Source organism: Vipera ursinii, assembly GCF_947247035.1.
Source record: "Vipera ursinii genome assembly, chromosome: 1".
In the NCBI taxonomy this organism is placed as follows: domain Eukaryota; kingdom Metazoa; phylum Chordata; class Lepidosauria; order Squamata; family Viperidae; genus Vipera; species Vipera ursinii.
The window spans coordinates 162,187,385-162,203,823 of NC_139512.1; the positions used below are offsets into that span (position 1 = coordinate 162,187,385).

The window sequence follows — 16,439 nt, forward strand, 5'->3', positions numbered from 1 at the left end:
AAAGCAAATGTTTCACGCTTTAGGTACAGGGGATTGCTTACATGAAAAGAGCATGGTAAGGGGAGGGGGGAAAGGAGCTGTGGTGGAGCCTGGGTTGCTGTGTATGAGTCATCATCTAGGAATTATTTTTCTGTACCTTTTGGTTCCTAGTACCAAGACCAGATCTCTTTGTTCTGAAGGGGTATAAAAGGTGGAAGACATCTTTCCTGGTTGTTGCCTTCATCTCTCTACCAGCCACGAAGAGAGATGTGGCCACCCAACTCTATTTTGATCAAAATAAAAGTTGTTTGCTTGCTGAAACCTCGGCTCAGGAGTTTCTTCTGAGTAATTCTGGGGCAATTACTCTTCTGAGTAAAGCTGGGGCAATTGTGAGGCTAAGTGTAAAACCTTACAAAGTGATAAGAAAAAAATATGTAAAAATTCCTGACTGCACTAGGAAAATGTAACCCTAGGCATAACATGTGTTTCTGAACCACATCTCCAAGTGTTCCTTACTACTTCCTAGAGTTGAGCAATATCTAGAATGCCAAAAGTTACATTATGGGTTCTTTCAGAGTATATAGAGATTTGTCCTAGGTATTCACTTCCAAAGAGCCTTCTTTAGTATCATCTTTACAGCCTTCTAAAGAATGGTACTTGGTTTAATATTCAAATTTCTAGGATAGATTTACACTGAAAAATATGCAAGGCCAGGTTTTGGTACATTTGTGCCCTAGAACAGAGGTCCCCAATCTCTGGGCCAGAGCCCACCACAAGGCTGTGGCTTATTCGGAATTGGCCAAAGCAAGTGGCTGGTCGGAGCACGCATACACGCAACTCAACTTGTCTAACATTACTTTTGTGGAATTTTTTCCTTTTTTCCTTTTTATTTTTTGGAAACAAACACAAAGCAAGCAGCAGTGGGGGGGTAAAATGAAAGATTAAACGAGATGAACATGACTGTCTGAATCCACATAAATTTCACAAATGAGGCATAGGAAAGCAAATGCATGAGGAAAGCTTACTTTAGAAGGCTTCCCCCCTCCCCCATCTTATTCTCCCTGCTTCCCACTGTGCTCACAAATATCACCCATCTGGTAAAGAGACAGGGGAAAATCAAGGAAGCTGAAATGTCAAGAAAATAAGACCAAAATTTTTCTTTCTGCTATAGTCAATTTCTTAATAGCAAAACTCTCTGGACAGAGTATATATTGTATTGTCTTAGGTTATGCACTATAAAATCTCTATCAAATGTTATCAGTTGTTATTTAGTTTAAAAGTGTTGGCATAATAGAAATAGAAATTGCTGTAAATATTAGCAAATAAAAATATAAGGAAGATACACACATCATTTGGGTATAAGGAGAAGAACGAGAAAATAGGAAGCAGATATTCTATAGACCTATTCATATTTATAAACAAGCAAATTCCACCATTCAGCACAGTTTATTCCCAGGAAAATTGTATACGAAGATGCTAACTCATTACTGATGCAGCCACATCTATTTTCAGGATCATGCGGCTGTAGCAGAAATCTCTCTGTGGCAACCACACAATCTTAAAAAAATAATATGGCTGCTTTAATAAGCTGAACAGAGTGCTACAGTTGTGCTCCTGTATGTTTCAAAGAACATTTTTCCCCAACTGAATTTAAAGAACTGCACACACCACTTCATTGGATAAAAATAAATATAGCAGTATTAAAATATAAATATAAATACAAATTAGGAATAATATTATGTTAATTTTTGTTGAAACTATAAAGTGCAAATAGTTATGCAAATCATGTCTTGATCTTTTATCACATGGTAAAACAGACGGCATATGAAATAATATTAATGATGGTAATTCTTGTTGTTATTCTGACTTACTCTGCTTCTATCGTACTCCTTCCGGGAAGCAGCAAACAATTGAGCATTGGATATGGCAATACCACAGAAAGGAAGGTACATTTCCATTACCTAGCACACAGAAAAAGACAAGGCCATCAAATGTTTTTTCCCCCCTGAAATTACATGTGCATCCACAATCTCATTTTCACAAAAGATATATCAGAATATCAACTAGAGTCTGACATCAAACTTACTTACAGCTTTCTGCAGAGTGAAAATTAGAGTTCCTGGATAAAAGGAGTCTCCCCCCCCACACACACACACACTTACTGCTACAAACTGTGGAAGGAGAATCAGGCCCAGCTCTTCCTGTACCCAATTTTGTAGACTGCAATTCAACTCTGCAGATGTTTCTTCATTATGACAATGATTCACCAGGACAAGATTGTAATGGTACAAAATTCCCTCCTAACCCCCCAGTGAAGCGTTATCTTGATGTGGTTGTGGGGCTTGCATGTTCTGAGGAAGATGAGAACTATGTCAGAGGTTCAACCATCATGGACAGGTCACATCAGAGGAGCCAGACAAAGAGTGTCTCTCCCATAAACAATATGGTGAGACATAACCTACAGAAATTTATACCAGACAAGTCATGGGTCCATAAGAACCATGCTAGGTGTAGGAGTTCCTAGACATCTGGTGACAAGTCTGCTACAAGACTCATGAGTGTTAGCTGAGCAACCAGGGCTAGCAGCTGTAGGACTACTGGAAAAAAGTTGCTTACTTACCACAATTATACAATGACTGAAAACAAAAAAAATAATGAGTTGCTATTATAAATCAAGTCCAATGAGAAGTTGGTATCTGGAAAGAATATATCAGTTCTTGAAAGAACAATATTCAGATTCTGAAGTAACAGAACAGATCTACATCAGTTTATTCCATGAAATAAAATATTCACAGAAGTAGAACTGGAAGTACATCAATGGTCTACCCAGGACAAATAAATTGAAGCTTTGCAAGAAGTAGTTTACACAGTAGAGACAACTAAGGGGGAATCAGTAGTAGAGGAAGCCAGCATCACTAGTGAATTCTCATTCTCAAACCAGGCACCTTCTCCTTTACCTTCTCAAAAAGAACAAAGTTCTTGGAAAAAAACAGAGGATCTTAAATGAAGAATAAGTGAGCTTCTAGAGCAGCACAAAATCAACAGAATAAGGTCACCTGAATTGAATCTGGTAAGAAAGAAACCAAACCCCAAATACAGTAGTATTAAAAGATGCCAATATTGTAATATCAATACAAGGATCAATTTACTGGAATAAACAAACCAAGGGATATAGAACACTGCTGCAGTTATAACTGAAGATCTTGGATGCAAAATCAACAAAACAAGAAAAAAAAGCCAAACAGTGAATCAACAAAACAGAAGATCAGGTTAGAAAATTAGATCAGCGTGCTAAGATTGGATGCGAGCAAGCTAGTACACATGGGGGAGGGGAAAGAAGCTGAAGAATAAGGAGATCAAAGAACACCTGATCAATAAATATCAATCAATAAATTTAATAAAACATAAAATAAAATAAATCCTTCAGGCTGACAACATCAAAGGCACTGAAGTCAAGAAAAAAGTACTGAGTGTATCATTAGAGTGAAGAAGATCTTAAAAGTCCAATCTCAGTGCAGGAAATTCCATCAAGGCAATTAACATATATACAGCTAGCATAGTGGAGTGGACTCAATCTGAACAAGCAGCTCTGGATAGGAAGACCAGAAAAACAATCACAATGAACCATGCCCTTCATCCATGCAGTAGCACTGACAGAGTCTATTTACCGAGAATAAGTGGGAATGCAATTTTGCAAGTACACCAGACAAATGAAGAGGGGAAAAAGGGCATTGAAATAAAATCCAAAGGACAATGATGCACTGAAGCTAGTACACAAGAAGGCTTAGTGTATACCAGGGGTCGGCAACCTCGGCTCTTTTATGACTCGTGGACTTCAACTCCCAGAATTCCTGAGCCAGCTATGCTGGCTCAGGAATTCTGGGAGTTGAAGTCCACGAGTCATAAAAGAGCCGAGGTTGCCGACCCCTGGTGTATACCAAAGAGATCAAACTGGCCTATAAGAAAGACCAAATGAAGAATAGAAAAAAGACATGGCAAGGCAAAGGATTGTGTGGCTAGTATATTAAAAAAAACAAACCAATAGGCAAAGAAAACAACAAGACCTGGCAATGGTTAAGAGTAGGAAACTTGAAGAAAGAGACAGAGGGGCTAATTCTGGCTGCAAAGTTTAAGCCTTAAAGCAAATGCATATAAAGCCAGAATAGAGAGGGCAGCAACAGAGAGCAAATGTTGTCTCATCAGAGAAGCTGAAGAAACAGTGGAACACCTAGTTAGCTGTTGCAAGAATATTGTACAGACTGATTACAAACAACAGCATGTCCAAGTACTAGCAATGGAGTATTGGACTATTTGCAAGAAATATTACTTTGCCTGCAAGCAAGAAATACCATCTGCCTACAAGCAAGAACTGGTGGAACCACGAAATAAGACAAGCTAATAAAGAATAAAAAAAAACCTATGGGCTCTGGGAACTTTAGAATTCAGAAAGAGAGCACCTGCCACATAACACTCCATACTTAACCATTGTTGATAAGGAAGACAAAAATCTTTGGATAGTGAACATTGCTATATTTGGATATAGCAGAATAAAAGAGAAAGAACTAGAGAAAATCACAGAACACGAAGATCTGCAAACAGAATAATTGTGGCAAAAGAAGGCAAAAAATAGTACCAATTGTGATAGGCACACTGGGTGCAATCCTAAAACACCTTGAGCACAACTTAACGGTGTTGGCAGGAGGTCAGAGGTCGACTGCGAGGTCTCTCGTTTGTGGAGTTCCTCAGGGGTCGGTCCTCTCGCCTCTCCTGTTCAACATCTATATGAAACCGCTGGGTGAGATCATTCGTGGGTTTGGAGTTGGGTATCATCAGTATGCTGATGATACCCAGCTTTTCCTTTCGACCCCAAACCACCCCAGTGATGCCCTCAACGTGATGTCCCGTTGCCTGGAGGCGGTTCGGGTCTGGATGGGGAGGAACAGACTTCAACTCAACCCCGACAAGACTGAGTGGCTTTGCATACCTTCATCCTGGGTTTATTCGGATATTCCACCTCTTTCTATGGGGGGTGAACCATTACCCCCCGTAGATAGGGCTCGCAACTTGGGAGTCCTCCTAGATTCACGGCTCACCTTGGAAGACCACATAGAGGCTGTGACTAGGGGGGCTTTCGCCCAGGTTCGCCTGGTGCGCCAGTTGCAGCCCTATCTAAGCCGGGATGATCTATGCACGGTCACTCACGCGCTCGTGACCTCTCGACTAGACTACTGCAACGCTCTCTACATGGGGCTGCCCTTGAGGACCACCCGGAAGCTCCAACTGGTACAGAATGCAGCCGCGAGAGTTGTGTTGGGAGTCTCCCGATACTCCCATGTCACACCTCTGCTCTGTGAGCTGCATTGGTTACCAGTTGTCTTCCGGGTGAGATTCAAGGTACTAGTAATGGTGTTCAAAGCCCTACATGGCAGGGGTCCGGAGTACCTTAGGGAACACCTGCTGCCGGCATCAACTTCCCTCCGCCCTGTGCGTTCCCACAGAGAGGGCCTCCTCAGGGTGCCACCGGTCAGAGAATGTCGATTGGTGGCCCCCAGGGGGAGATCCTTCTCTGTGGGCGCCCCGGAGCTATGGAATCAGCTACCGGTTGAGCTCCGGACGGCGCCCGATCTTCGCTCCTTTCGCCGCGAGCTAAAAACATACTTTTTTGAACAAGCTGGCCTGGCCTGATAAGGGGACTGGGGGGGTTGTTATTGTCATTTTATTGGGGTTTTAAGATGTATTTTTAGTATATGGGCATGTATTTAATTACCTTTTAACTTTTGTAATCCTGTATTTTTATTCTTGCCCTGTTCACCGCCCTGAGTCCTTCGGGAGAAGGGCGGTATAGAAATATTATTAAATTAAATTAAATTAAATTAAACATCATTTCCATTGACAAAATCACCATCAGTCCGTTGCAAAAGGCAGCTTTACTTGAAACACCTTATATCCTGCAACGATACCTTTATTATTAAATAACATCTGTCTATCCCACCAGGTCCTTGAGAAGGACTCAATAAGTGGACAAAAATGCCAAGTCCAGTCTAAACATCTGGTTGACTCTGCAACCAACTATATTTTCTTTAAATAAGATGTTAGGCCAGGGGTAGGCAACCTTGGCTCTTTTATGACTCGTGGACTTCAACTCCCAGAATTCCTGAGCCACCGTGGCTCAGCTTGGAAACTTCTCCCTTTCCCCTCAGCATGACTGGCTCAGGAATTCTGGGAGTTGAAGTCCATGAGTCATAAAAGAGCCAAGGTTGCCAACCCCTGTGTTAGGCCACTGAGCTCCAAAACAACACCTCAAAAAGTAATTGATCCAAGAGAAGGTCTCTGGGCCAGCTTTCCCCTATACTGTATTGAGTTTTTAAACAGTTCAAAGAACACCTAATTCTGAGTACAAAGCAGGTCAGAATGGATTTTTTTATTAATAAACACCAGTAAAGCAGAGCAAAACAGAACTTGTTCAGCAAAAAATGAGATGCATACCAAACACATATTATTCTAAAGAAAAGGAATAATATTTAATCAGGAAAAGAATTTTTTAATGCTACCTGAGATGTTTTTGATTAAGGTGCTACTGTATTTATCAAGTAAATACACTTTTCTAGGTAAACACTATAGGATGCAAATCACATATGTGCTTATGTGGGAATAAGTCACATCAGAATGGGGATCAAAGGAGCTTATTTCTGATGTATAGGATTACACTGCTTATTTTCAGTCTTTAGGTGAAGTTTCACAGAAGGTTAATACAAACTGCCATACAGAAAATGAAGTGAAACTGTAAACTGCATAACGTTCAAGATATGCATAGTTGTACATTTTATTAAGCAATGCCATTAGGTCACAATTTTAATGCTTTTGTATCAAAAATGTTTCCTTATGGATACTAGCATGCAATAAGTCCCAGCTCGTTCAAATGGCAGTCAACAGGATTGCACTGATTGCTTTTGATGATTGAAGCTTTTCAAAATAACTGAACATTGCAGTTTTAGTTTAAGTTTCTTCATGCACTGCCAATGTAGTGGAACTTAATAGAAAAAAATGTGCAGCAAAATAATTTTATTTTTTATATCTACGTCAAAGTTATCATAGTCCGCTCCCTGAAAGAAATTCTGCAAATAAATCAGTAGCTGCTCAATGGACACACAATATATTAAACACTATATACTTTGATATAGTTTGCCAAAGAAGACTCTCAACGTGACCAACTTTATCTGGGCTCAGAAACTAAGCAATACTGGGTCCAGTTAATGCTTGGACAGGAGACCTGCAAAAAATACTAGTGCTGTATGCTAGACTAGGAAACAACAACAACAACAATCAAGAAAAAAGAGCTGGCAAATCACTTCCATATTTCTTAAAAGAAAACTACTTGTACAGTATGTCTGTGAAGTCACAAAGAGTAGGGCTTGACTTGAAGGAGAGTTGACTCTTCTTTCCCTCGAAAAGGATTCAAATTTTGTGACTGATGAAACAGTACAGCATAGGTGCTACCTTGCTCAGTAGTAGTAACTGTGAAAGGGATCTTGGAGTCCTAGTGGACAATCGCTTAAATATGAGCCAGCAGTGTGCTGCAGCTGCCAAAAAAGCCAACACAGTGCTAGGCTGCATTAACAGAAGGATAGAATCAAGATCACGTAAAGTGTTAATACCACTTTACAATGTCTTGGTAAGGCCACATTTGGAATACTGCATCCAGTTTTGGATATCACGATGTAAAAAACATGTTGAAGATTTCTTTCTCTCCAAATATCTCACAATTCCCAGTCATCCTTCATTTCAAAAAAAGATTTAGGTAATTTAGCATGACTTGGGGTGCTTTTTAAAAAAAAACCCTTGTCCATTTGTACATCCAAAACGCCATTCCAGTCTCCCATAAAAATACAAGATTTATAATCCCACTGAGTGATCTTGCTGTGTAATAAACTGTAAAAATCTGCTTGTTGTTGATTAGGAGCATATAATCCAACCAAAAGCGTTTTCTTGCCTTCTATTAACAGTTCAATTATAACGTATCTTCCTTGTTTATCTGCTTCAATTAAAACCGCTGTCAGAGTATTCTTAACATAAATAACCACTCCATTTTTCTTGTCCATTGCAGAAGCAATAAATTGTGTACCCAACCTTGAGTTTAACAAATACTTTTGATCCGTGACTCTAATATGTGTTTCCTGTAAACAAATAACATCATTCTTAAATTGTTTTAAATATTGAAATACTTTCTTTCTCTTCTGTGGTGAATTTAAGCCATTAACATTCCAGGTTAGAAACTTTGTCGCCATCTTTCGCGACCTGAAGCTTTTGGAGCGCTTCTTCCAAAATCACCTGCACTCTCTTAGGTCGCGCTCCTCCCACTGCTTCACTGTAAGTAAGTTTTGGAGGTGCCATCATAACTTTCTGCTGTTCTTGTTCTTGCTCTCGTCTCATTTGTCTAGCAGCAGCACGTGTCATTCTCTGGTCTCTAACCTCCTCCGATGGTACTGAAATTTGATCCACTCCTGTAACTTTCTGGAATTCTCCATCTTTCATCTGCGTAGTTCCTTCAGCACCTTGTAGATTCTCACTTTGTGATTGACGCTCTCCCTCACCATTCTTGTTTTTAGATTCCAAAAGTGGTATGGGGACTGCTTTTAAAACATTGGTATAAAAATCACGTGCCTGCAACACTGTAAGAAGACGATGTCTCGTGCCTGCGTACATCACCACCATACCCGCTGGTATCTCCCATCTGAACTGAATATCGCGTCTTCTTAATTCTTGTGCCAGAAAAGCAAATTCCTTCCTTCTCCTTAGGATTCTTGGAGGGATCTCTTTTAAAATCAAAACTTCTAGTTGTTGAGATTGCTTTTTCAAAGCCTCTTGCAAAACATCCTGCAAATCTTTCACTGTAAAAGTTGGTACAGGTGCAGGTACAGGTGCAGGTGGGGGGGCATTAAGGCTTGTAGCGAAGATTGCTGCACCGGAGAAGCCCCCGCACTTCTAGGAACTTTAGAAGATTTGGCAGCCATTTTCACCCACTATTGCCTGCTACGCACTTTCACTTTCAAACTCCACAAAGTCCATTGAGTTAAAGATCATAAATTCACTTTCACCTGATTCTCCTGTATCGCTCTGCCTGCATCCAAGTTTTCTGAAGTTCTCTCTTGCTGGCAGGGATGGTTGCTACGCCCTGCTCTGCTCCAAAAGCCCGGATCAGAGGCGTCCCGCAGTCCAGAGCAAACTCAGGCTTCGGGGGGGCTCAATCCTTCAGCCACCAGAATTTCCACTCTGGCGGCCCCAGAGAGCTCTACCCCTGCTTGGGCACTCACCCCCTCCTCTCCTCCCGAGGAGCGGGCTTCCGAGCCATCAAAACAGCTGATCAGCACTGTTTTCGGCGGCTCTACGGAGGCGACGGGGCTGACAGCCAAGAATGGCTGCCGGCGGCGGAGCCTTGCCACCCGGAAGCCAAGTTGCGAGTTTGGAAAAAGTACAGACACAAGTTAAATTATAAGATACCTATTTGGGCAATACCGAAACACACAATAGAAAATATAAATGTTGGGTTTAAACATGATGTGATTACATATAAGGAAATTTTGTATTTTGAGAGGAATGTATGGCAATTAAAGCCATATAATATTTTAAAAGAAGAAAAGATTGTACAAACCTGGTTTCAGTACAGTCAATTACAGGCTAGGTGGAAAGAGGACCAGAAAACTGGTTTCTCAATGACTGATGAAAATTTGGTAAAGCAAATTAGAGATCAAGGTCAAGCACATATAAAAAGGATATATCTTGCATTGATAGAAATTGATTCAGAGACGGAACTTGTTAAAGATTGTATGATAAAGTGGGCTCAGAACTTTCAAGAAGTTATTACAAAGAATACTTGGGAAAAGATCTGGGTGAGAAATGTAAAATTTACACAGGCCCAAAATTTAAGAGAGAACTTTTATAAAATGTTCTATAGGTGGCACTTAGATCCTAAAAAATTAGCAAGTATGTATCCGAACTGCCAGCCTAAATGTTGGAGGTGTGGTTGTGAAGATGCAACGTATTTTCATATATGGTGGACTTGTAAAAAGGTTAAAGCTTTTTGGATTAAAATTTGGTGGAATATGCAAAAAATATTCAAGAAAAGGATAAAGTTTTGTCCGCAATTGTTTTTACTGGGCATTATTATAGATACTACTGTTGTGGACACTAAGGTGATGTTGAATTTAATTACGGCAGCGAGACCTTTAGTGGCGCAATATTGGAAGAAGGAAGAACTGCCGACTATAGAAGAATGGACCTTAAAAGTTTCCAATTTGGCGGAAATGGCAAAGATCTCAGCGTACTTGAAAGACCAGTCGCAACAGAGATATATTGTGGAGTGGAGAAGATGGATTGATTACATCCAGAATAAATACGGGACTAAACAGTTCCACCTAGCATTTGAATAAGTATTGGATTTATGTGATATATAAATTACTTGTAGTTATTTTAATAAAAGTTAAAGTGCGATAGAATTTAATATTTTATTGTTGTTTGCATATGGTAGATTATGATTGTTTGTATTTTTATACCCTGTATTTAGCTCTGGGAAGTCGGGGAGGGGGGAGGGGGAGGGGAGGGAGGAGTCGGGGAGGTTTGGGGAGAGGGGAGGGGGTTGGGAGGGGTTTTGTTTTTTAAAAAATGTACTGTAAAACTTTTCAATAAAAAAAGGAAAAAAAAACATGTTGAGATTCTAGAAAGAGTATAGAGAAGACCAACAAAGATGATCAGGGGACTGGAGGATAAAACATAAAGAACAGTTGCTGGAATTGGGTATGTCTAGTTTAATGAAGAGAAGGACGAGGGGGGACATGATAGCAGTGTTCCAATATCTCAGGGGCTGCCAAAGCACCTGAAGGCAGGACAAGAAGTAAGGGATGGAAACTAATCAAGGAGAGAAGCAACCTAGAACTAAGGAGAAACTTCCTGACAGTTAGAACAATTAATCAGTGGAACAACCTGCCTCCAGAAGTTGTGAAGGCTCCAACACTGGAAGTTTTTAAGAAAAGACTGGACAACCATTTGTCTGAAATGGTATAGGGTTTCCTGCCTGAGCAGGGGGTTGGACTAGAAGACCTCCAAGGACCCTTCTAAATCTATTATTATTATTATTATTATTATTATTATTATTATTATTATTATTAATTATTATTATAATTATAAAGTTTGGTTATTTTCTATCCTTCATTTATAATACACAAAAAAGACTAAAAAGTTATTCAATAATAATTCTTGTTCATCTAAAATTTGTACTTTTTAATTTTATTTTTATAAATATGATGTGCAAATTGCTTAGAGTCATCTCCAAATGAAATGAGAGACCTTATATTAGTGTCTTTAGTCTTCATCATTTAATTTGGAAAGTAAATTACCAGAACAAAAACTTCCAACTCTAGCGGTTTACTTGATATTTTTCTTTTGTGTGACTTTTATTTTAGAACGTGATCATGAAAGTAAATGAATGGGTTAAAAATGAAATGATAGTTCTACAATGTTATCTTTTTTATCTTAGCTGACCCCAAGGAAACACAATTATAAACAATACCTTTTATGTTACCAATGGGATAAATTTATTAAAATCAAAGTTTTCACCACAAGTCTAGTAACTCATTTTTAATCAAATAATTCCAATGGTTTGAATTGAAGTTACTATACAGTAATATCAAGAATCAAAGCACAAACAGGTTTCTGTTTTAAAATATATTATTTTATCTATCCCCATGTAAGTGTTGAAAAACATTGTCAATAGATGTAAGTTAATGTACAGAAATTGTTAATGTTTGTTAGGTAACTCCTCATTGTTTTCTTTATATGATTTCCTACAAATAATTCAGTACAGAATTAATGTATGCAAGTACAGTTCAGCAGCAAATATATGAAGCTTAGAAGCATACTTTAATATAAGAGAAATTCTAGGGATACAAAAAGGCTATTTACCTATTGAAGAATAGATGCTTATTGAGAATTTGTTTTATCTACAAAGCTTAGTAGCCTGTGACTTTCTAAAACAACTACAAAGCCGTTACAGAGGACTACACAATCATATTGGCAGTGAAGAGAGTTTTGAATAATGGAAAAAGGCATTCTTAGTTTTATACCATACCATAAAATATATATTACATGCTGAAATACATTTCTAAGGTTTACCAGTGACAGCTAAGGCCTTATATACAGTATTGCTAGGGGCTATAATTATTGTGTCTTCTATTTAATCTTTGGGGGATTTAGGAATATTTTTAGATTTAAAAAAAGGGTTATTAAGTCTATCCTTAAACTTATCAGTAAACAATACAACAGTCAGAGAAAGTAACGCTTCCTTCTTACATGTTCCCTCCCTTCCAAATATTTGAAAGAGCAAACTCTACCTTTCTTTCTTTTATACGTTCAGTAATCTTCTTTTGTGCTTCATAAATATATTCTCTCTGTAACTAATTCATACTTGTCCAAACTTGCCTGCTCCATACAGTAATACCCATCCACTGATCACCTCAATCCAGAATCCAGAGGCTGGAAATCAATTGCAATGTGGTTAGAGGTGAACTTCAACCAAACTGCATTATTCTATGGCATCTGCACTGTGTGTTACTGGCAATGTTCATAATCAAGACCTCTGATAAAATCAACACACAACAAATGTATGTCTCCAGGGAGAACCCTATTTTGATCCTCAAGCCACCAAGGCAACTGTTTAACCTGCACCTGTGAGTCTTACACTCAAGTCCACTAGTCCTGTAGATAAACAGCAACGTATTAATCTTTTTTGCGTCTATTTCATCAGAACTCTTGATTCCTATCATCTTAGCTAACGTGTTATGCCAGCTTGTGTTCTTCATTCAAATCTCTACCTTAACTCTCCTGCCTGAGATGTTAAGGGCCGGGAAGATATTCAGGAAAAAAAAACCCCTTGGGAGACTGTTGAAGGAATGCAGAGATCATAATCCCTACGGCAGAACCACCTGAAGGGTCATTTTGTAAGAATGCCAGGTTTGAATCAGTATGCTTAAGAAGCTCTCAGTAATTCTCTGGGATGCCTTCGGTATAATAATCTACAGTTTACAATATTGGTTTGCCTCAAGGCATTTTGAAATGTTGAAGCTGATCGACAAATACAAGATGCCTTTTTCGAATCTATGTATGGACTGACTGGAAGAAAGAACTATGTTTCTGTTACCGAGGATGGTGTGTTGAATCAGAGAACCAAGATCAGGGAGATTCTTATAATTTTATTTATTTTTATTTTTATTTTAATTCCATTTATGTCCCGCCCTTCTCCGAAGACTCAGGGCGGCTTACAAGCTTAGCAGTAGCCTTCATTCTAATGGCATGCTAACCCCATTACACTAGTGATGGCAACCCAAGTGGAAATTTGGTTCCTGCACGTGAAACACGTGTTGCATCAAGGCCCATTGTTTTGCTATCTAAACTGATGCATGGCTTTACTATTTCAAACATTATCTGGAACAACTTTTACTCCCCTTGATTTTGAATCATAACCACTGAATTATTTATTTTTCAAGTCTTTTTGAAACAAGTCTCGTAATGAATATTTTTTTTCAAGGTCTATTTTTAAACCTGCTACGCCACTGGAGTTTGAGAGCATAAATCTTTCTTAGCTTCCTTTTATGTGCTTCTAAGTTATTGCTTCTCCAGGATTTGTATGTGGGCGTAGTTAATGCATAATAGGAAAGACTAAAACTTTCAATCACATAAGCACCGAACAAGGAAAAAGGGAGTGTGTACAGGATTTTTTTTGGGGGGGGCATTCTTTTGCTTGTAATTGATCCGTGGAATATGAGGGCGTTAAGAACTGCTCCCCCAGGAATGCACCATGTTTTTTGACTTCTAAAGCCCTGAATTATATACCTGCTGCAAGTGCAGGCTGATTGTTTTCCTGATAAGACAAACTGCCCATTCGTACCTTATCAAAGGAGCTGATAAAATAACTAGTAGGATGGGAATGTTTCCTACCAAGCCATGGTGTTGCAGTGGTTACAATGTATTATTGCAGGCTAATTCTGCTGACTGCCAGCAGTTCGATTCTCACTGGCTCAAGATTGACACAGCCTTTCATCCTTCTGAGGTTGGTAAAGTGAGGACCTAGATTTTGGGGGTCAATAGCCTGACTCTGTAAACCGCTTAGAGAGGGCTGTAAAGCACCATGAAGCAGTCTATAAGTCTAAGAGCTACTGCTATTACTACCAAACAAAAACCTGATTGAATACAGGTAGTCCTTGACTTACGACCCCAATTGAGCCCAAAATTTTTGTTGCTAACTGAGTCCATTTGTTAAGTTAATTTTTACTACAGCTTACCAAAGTTTGTTAAGTGAATCACTGCAGTTGTTAAGCTAGTACCATAGTTGTTAAATGAATCTGGTTTTCCCACTGACTTTGCATGTCAGAAGGTAGCAAAAGGGGATTATCCAATCCTGGGACACTGCAACTGTCATAAATTTGAGTCAGTTCCCAAGTGTTTAAATTTTGATCACATGACCATGGAGATGCTGCAAGGGTCGTAAGGGTGAAAAACAATCGTAACTCGCTTTTTTCAGTGCTGTTGTAGCTGAATGGACTGCTGTAAGTCAAGGACTACTAGTAAAACATTACTGTTTTGTTTATTAGAAACTTCCTCTCACATTTTCCTATACTCCACTAAAATAGGCTGTCATTAGACTTCATATATTTCTTACAGTACAGGCAGTCCTTGACTTACAACAGTCCATTTAGTGACAGTTCAAAGTTACAACAACAGTGAAAGAAGTGACTTATGACTGCTTTTCACACTGAAACCCTTGCAGCATCCCCATGATCACGTGATAAAAATTCAGATGCTTGGCAACTGGTTCATACTGATGATGGTTGCAGCAAACCAGGGTCCTGTGATGACCTTTTGTGACCTTCTGACAAGCAAAGTCAATGGGGAAGCCAGATTGGCTTAACAACTGGGTTACTAATTCAACAACTGCAGTGATTCATCTTTAACAACTGTGGCAGGAAATATTCTAAAATGGGGCAAAATTCACTTAACAAAATGTTCTCATTTAGCAACAGAAACTCTGGGCTCAATTGTGCTCATAAGTTGAGGACTACACGTACTCCTTCTCCCATGTCCTGTTTCTTCTCATTTAAGCCTAAGGCAGAGAGGCCTGCCCGCCTTATGTTGCATATTTAAAAATGAAACAGCGGTTGAAACAAATGATATTTTTTTTGGTTACGTTGATGATAATGATGGCGGATTATTTGAGGGACTGCCTCATCCCAATTCCATTTGCCTGTCCATCAGGAAGAAGAAGGATGTTGCAACAGCCATCTGATAAGGAGCAGCATCTGGCGGGTCCCTGGAGAGGGTTTTTTGTTGTTGTTGCCTTTGCCTTGTCCCTGAGGTAAGGTTGGCTCCATTCCTATTAACTTTTGCAAGTGCCTGAAAACCTGGCTTTGTGATCAGGTCTGAGGGCCCCAAGGGATTGGTGAGTTGTTGAAGCAGCTCCAGTACCGTTTGTTGCTCTCTCCTTGACTTTTTAATTATATTATTAATTTTTTTAATTGCTTTTTTGTTTTAGTATCATTTTTTTTACTGAATGCGAGTCATGTTCTGTAAGATAGGCAGCTATATATATTGTATAAATAGATAAATCATTGGGAAAAATTATTATATCATGAAGTGGTATAAAATTATTATGCCATGAAGGGATATAAAATGTGAGATGTATAAAAATGTACAATTGTAGTATAAAATTTGGATGCACGTGTGGCAAGATCGTGCCTGTGATGAATGGTGCATATCTTATATGTTGGTGTTTTAGTAACAGGCAATCATAGACAGCAGAAAATTGGTAATTTAGAGGGCAATAACAATGACAATCCCTGAAGATAGCAATAGCAATAATTCTTAGATTATATACCGCTTCACAGTGCTTTATACTCCTCAATTGTGGTCGTAAGTCAAGGACAAGTTTCTGTTTGGTAGAATAGCAATAGCACTTAGACTTATATACTGCTTCATGGTGCTTTACAGCCCTCTCTAAGCGGTTTACAGAGTCAGCATATTGTCCCCAACAATCTGGGTCCTCATTTTACTGACCTCGGAAGGATGGAAGGCTGAGTCAACCCTGAGCCTGAGTATCGAACTCCTGGAGTGAGCAGTGAGTTAGCCTCCAGTACTCCATTCTAACTACTGCACCACCACGGCTCTTTGAGATAAGAAGATGAGAAACTGGTAGTCCTCATTTAGTGGGCAGAAGACTTCCAGTCTTTTGGATAGCAATAATGAATCCAGTGGGCAGGAAACTGGTGGTTCCCAGTTAACAAGCATAAAATAAAATCATAAGCTCTTCATTGAGGTTCTCTACAGCAGAGGTTGCCAACCTTTGGGGCACCAAGGACCAGTTCCGTGGAGAAAGGTTTTTCCACGGACCGGAGGGTGCGTGGTTTTGTGTGCTGCCT

The 16,439-nt window shown here is 39.3% G+C and overlaps 1 protein-coding gene across 1 annotated transcript in view; it reads right to left on the reverse strand.

Annotated features, from left to right (window-relative positions):
* The window catches only part of PDE11A (phosphodiesterase 11A), a gene marked incomplete at both ends in the record, with an annotated part of 180,091 nt that overhangs the window by 99,544 nt on the left and 64,108 nt on the right, over positions 1 to 16,439 (reverse strand). The window contains one exon of the mRNA XM_083368229.1: positions 1,851 to 1,940. Within this exon, the coding sequence (XP_083224355.1) occupies positions 1,851 to 1,940 (90 nt within the window). The remainder of the gene's footprint in view (positions 1 to 1,850; positions 1,941 to 16,439) is intronic.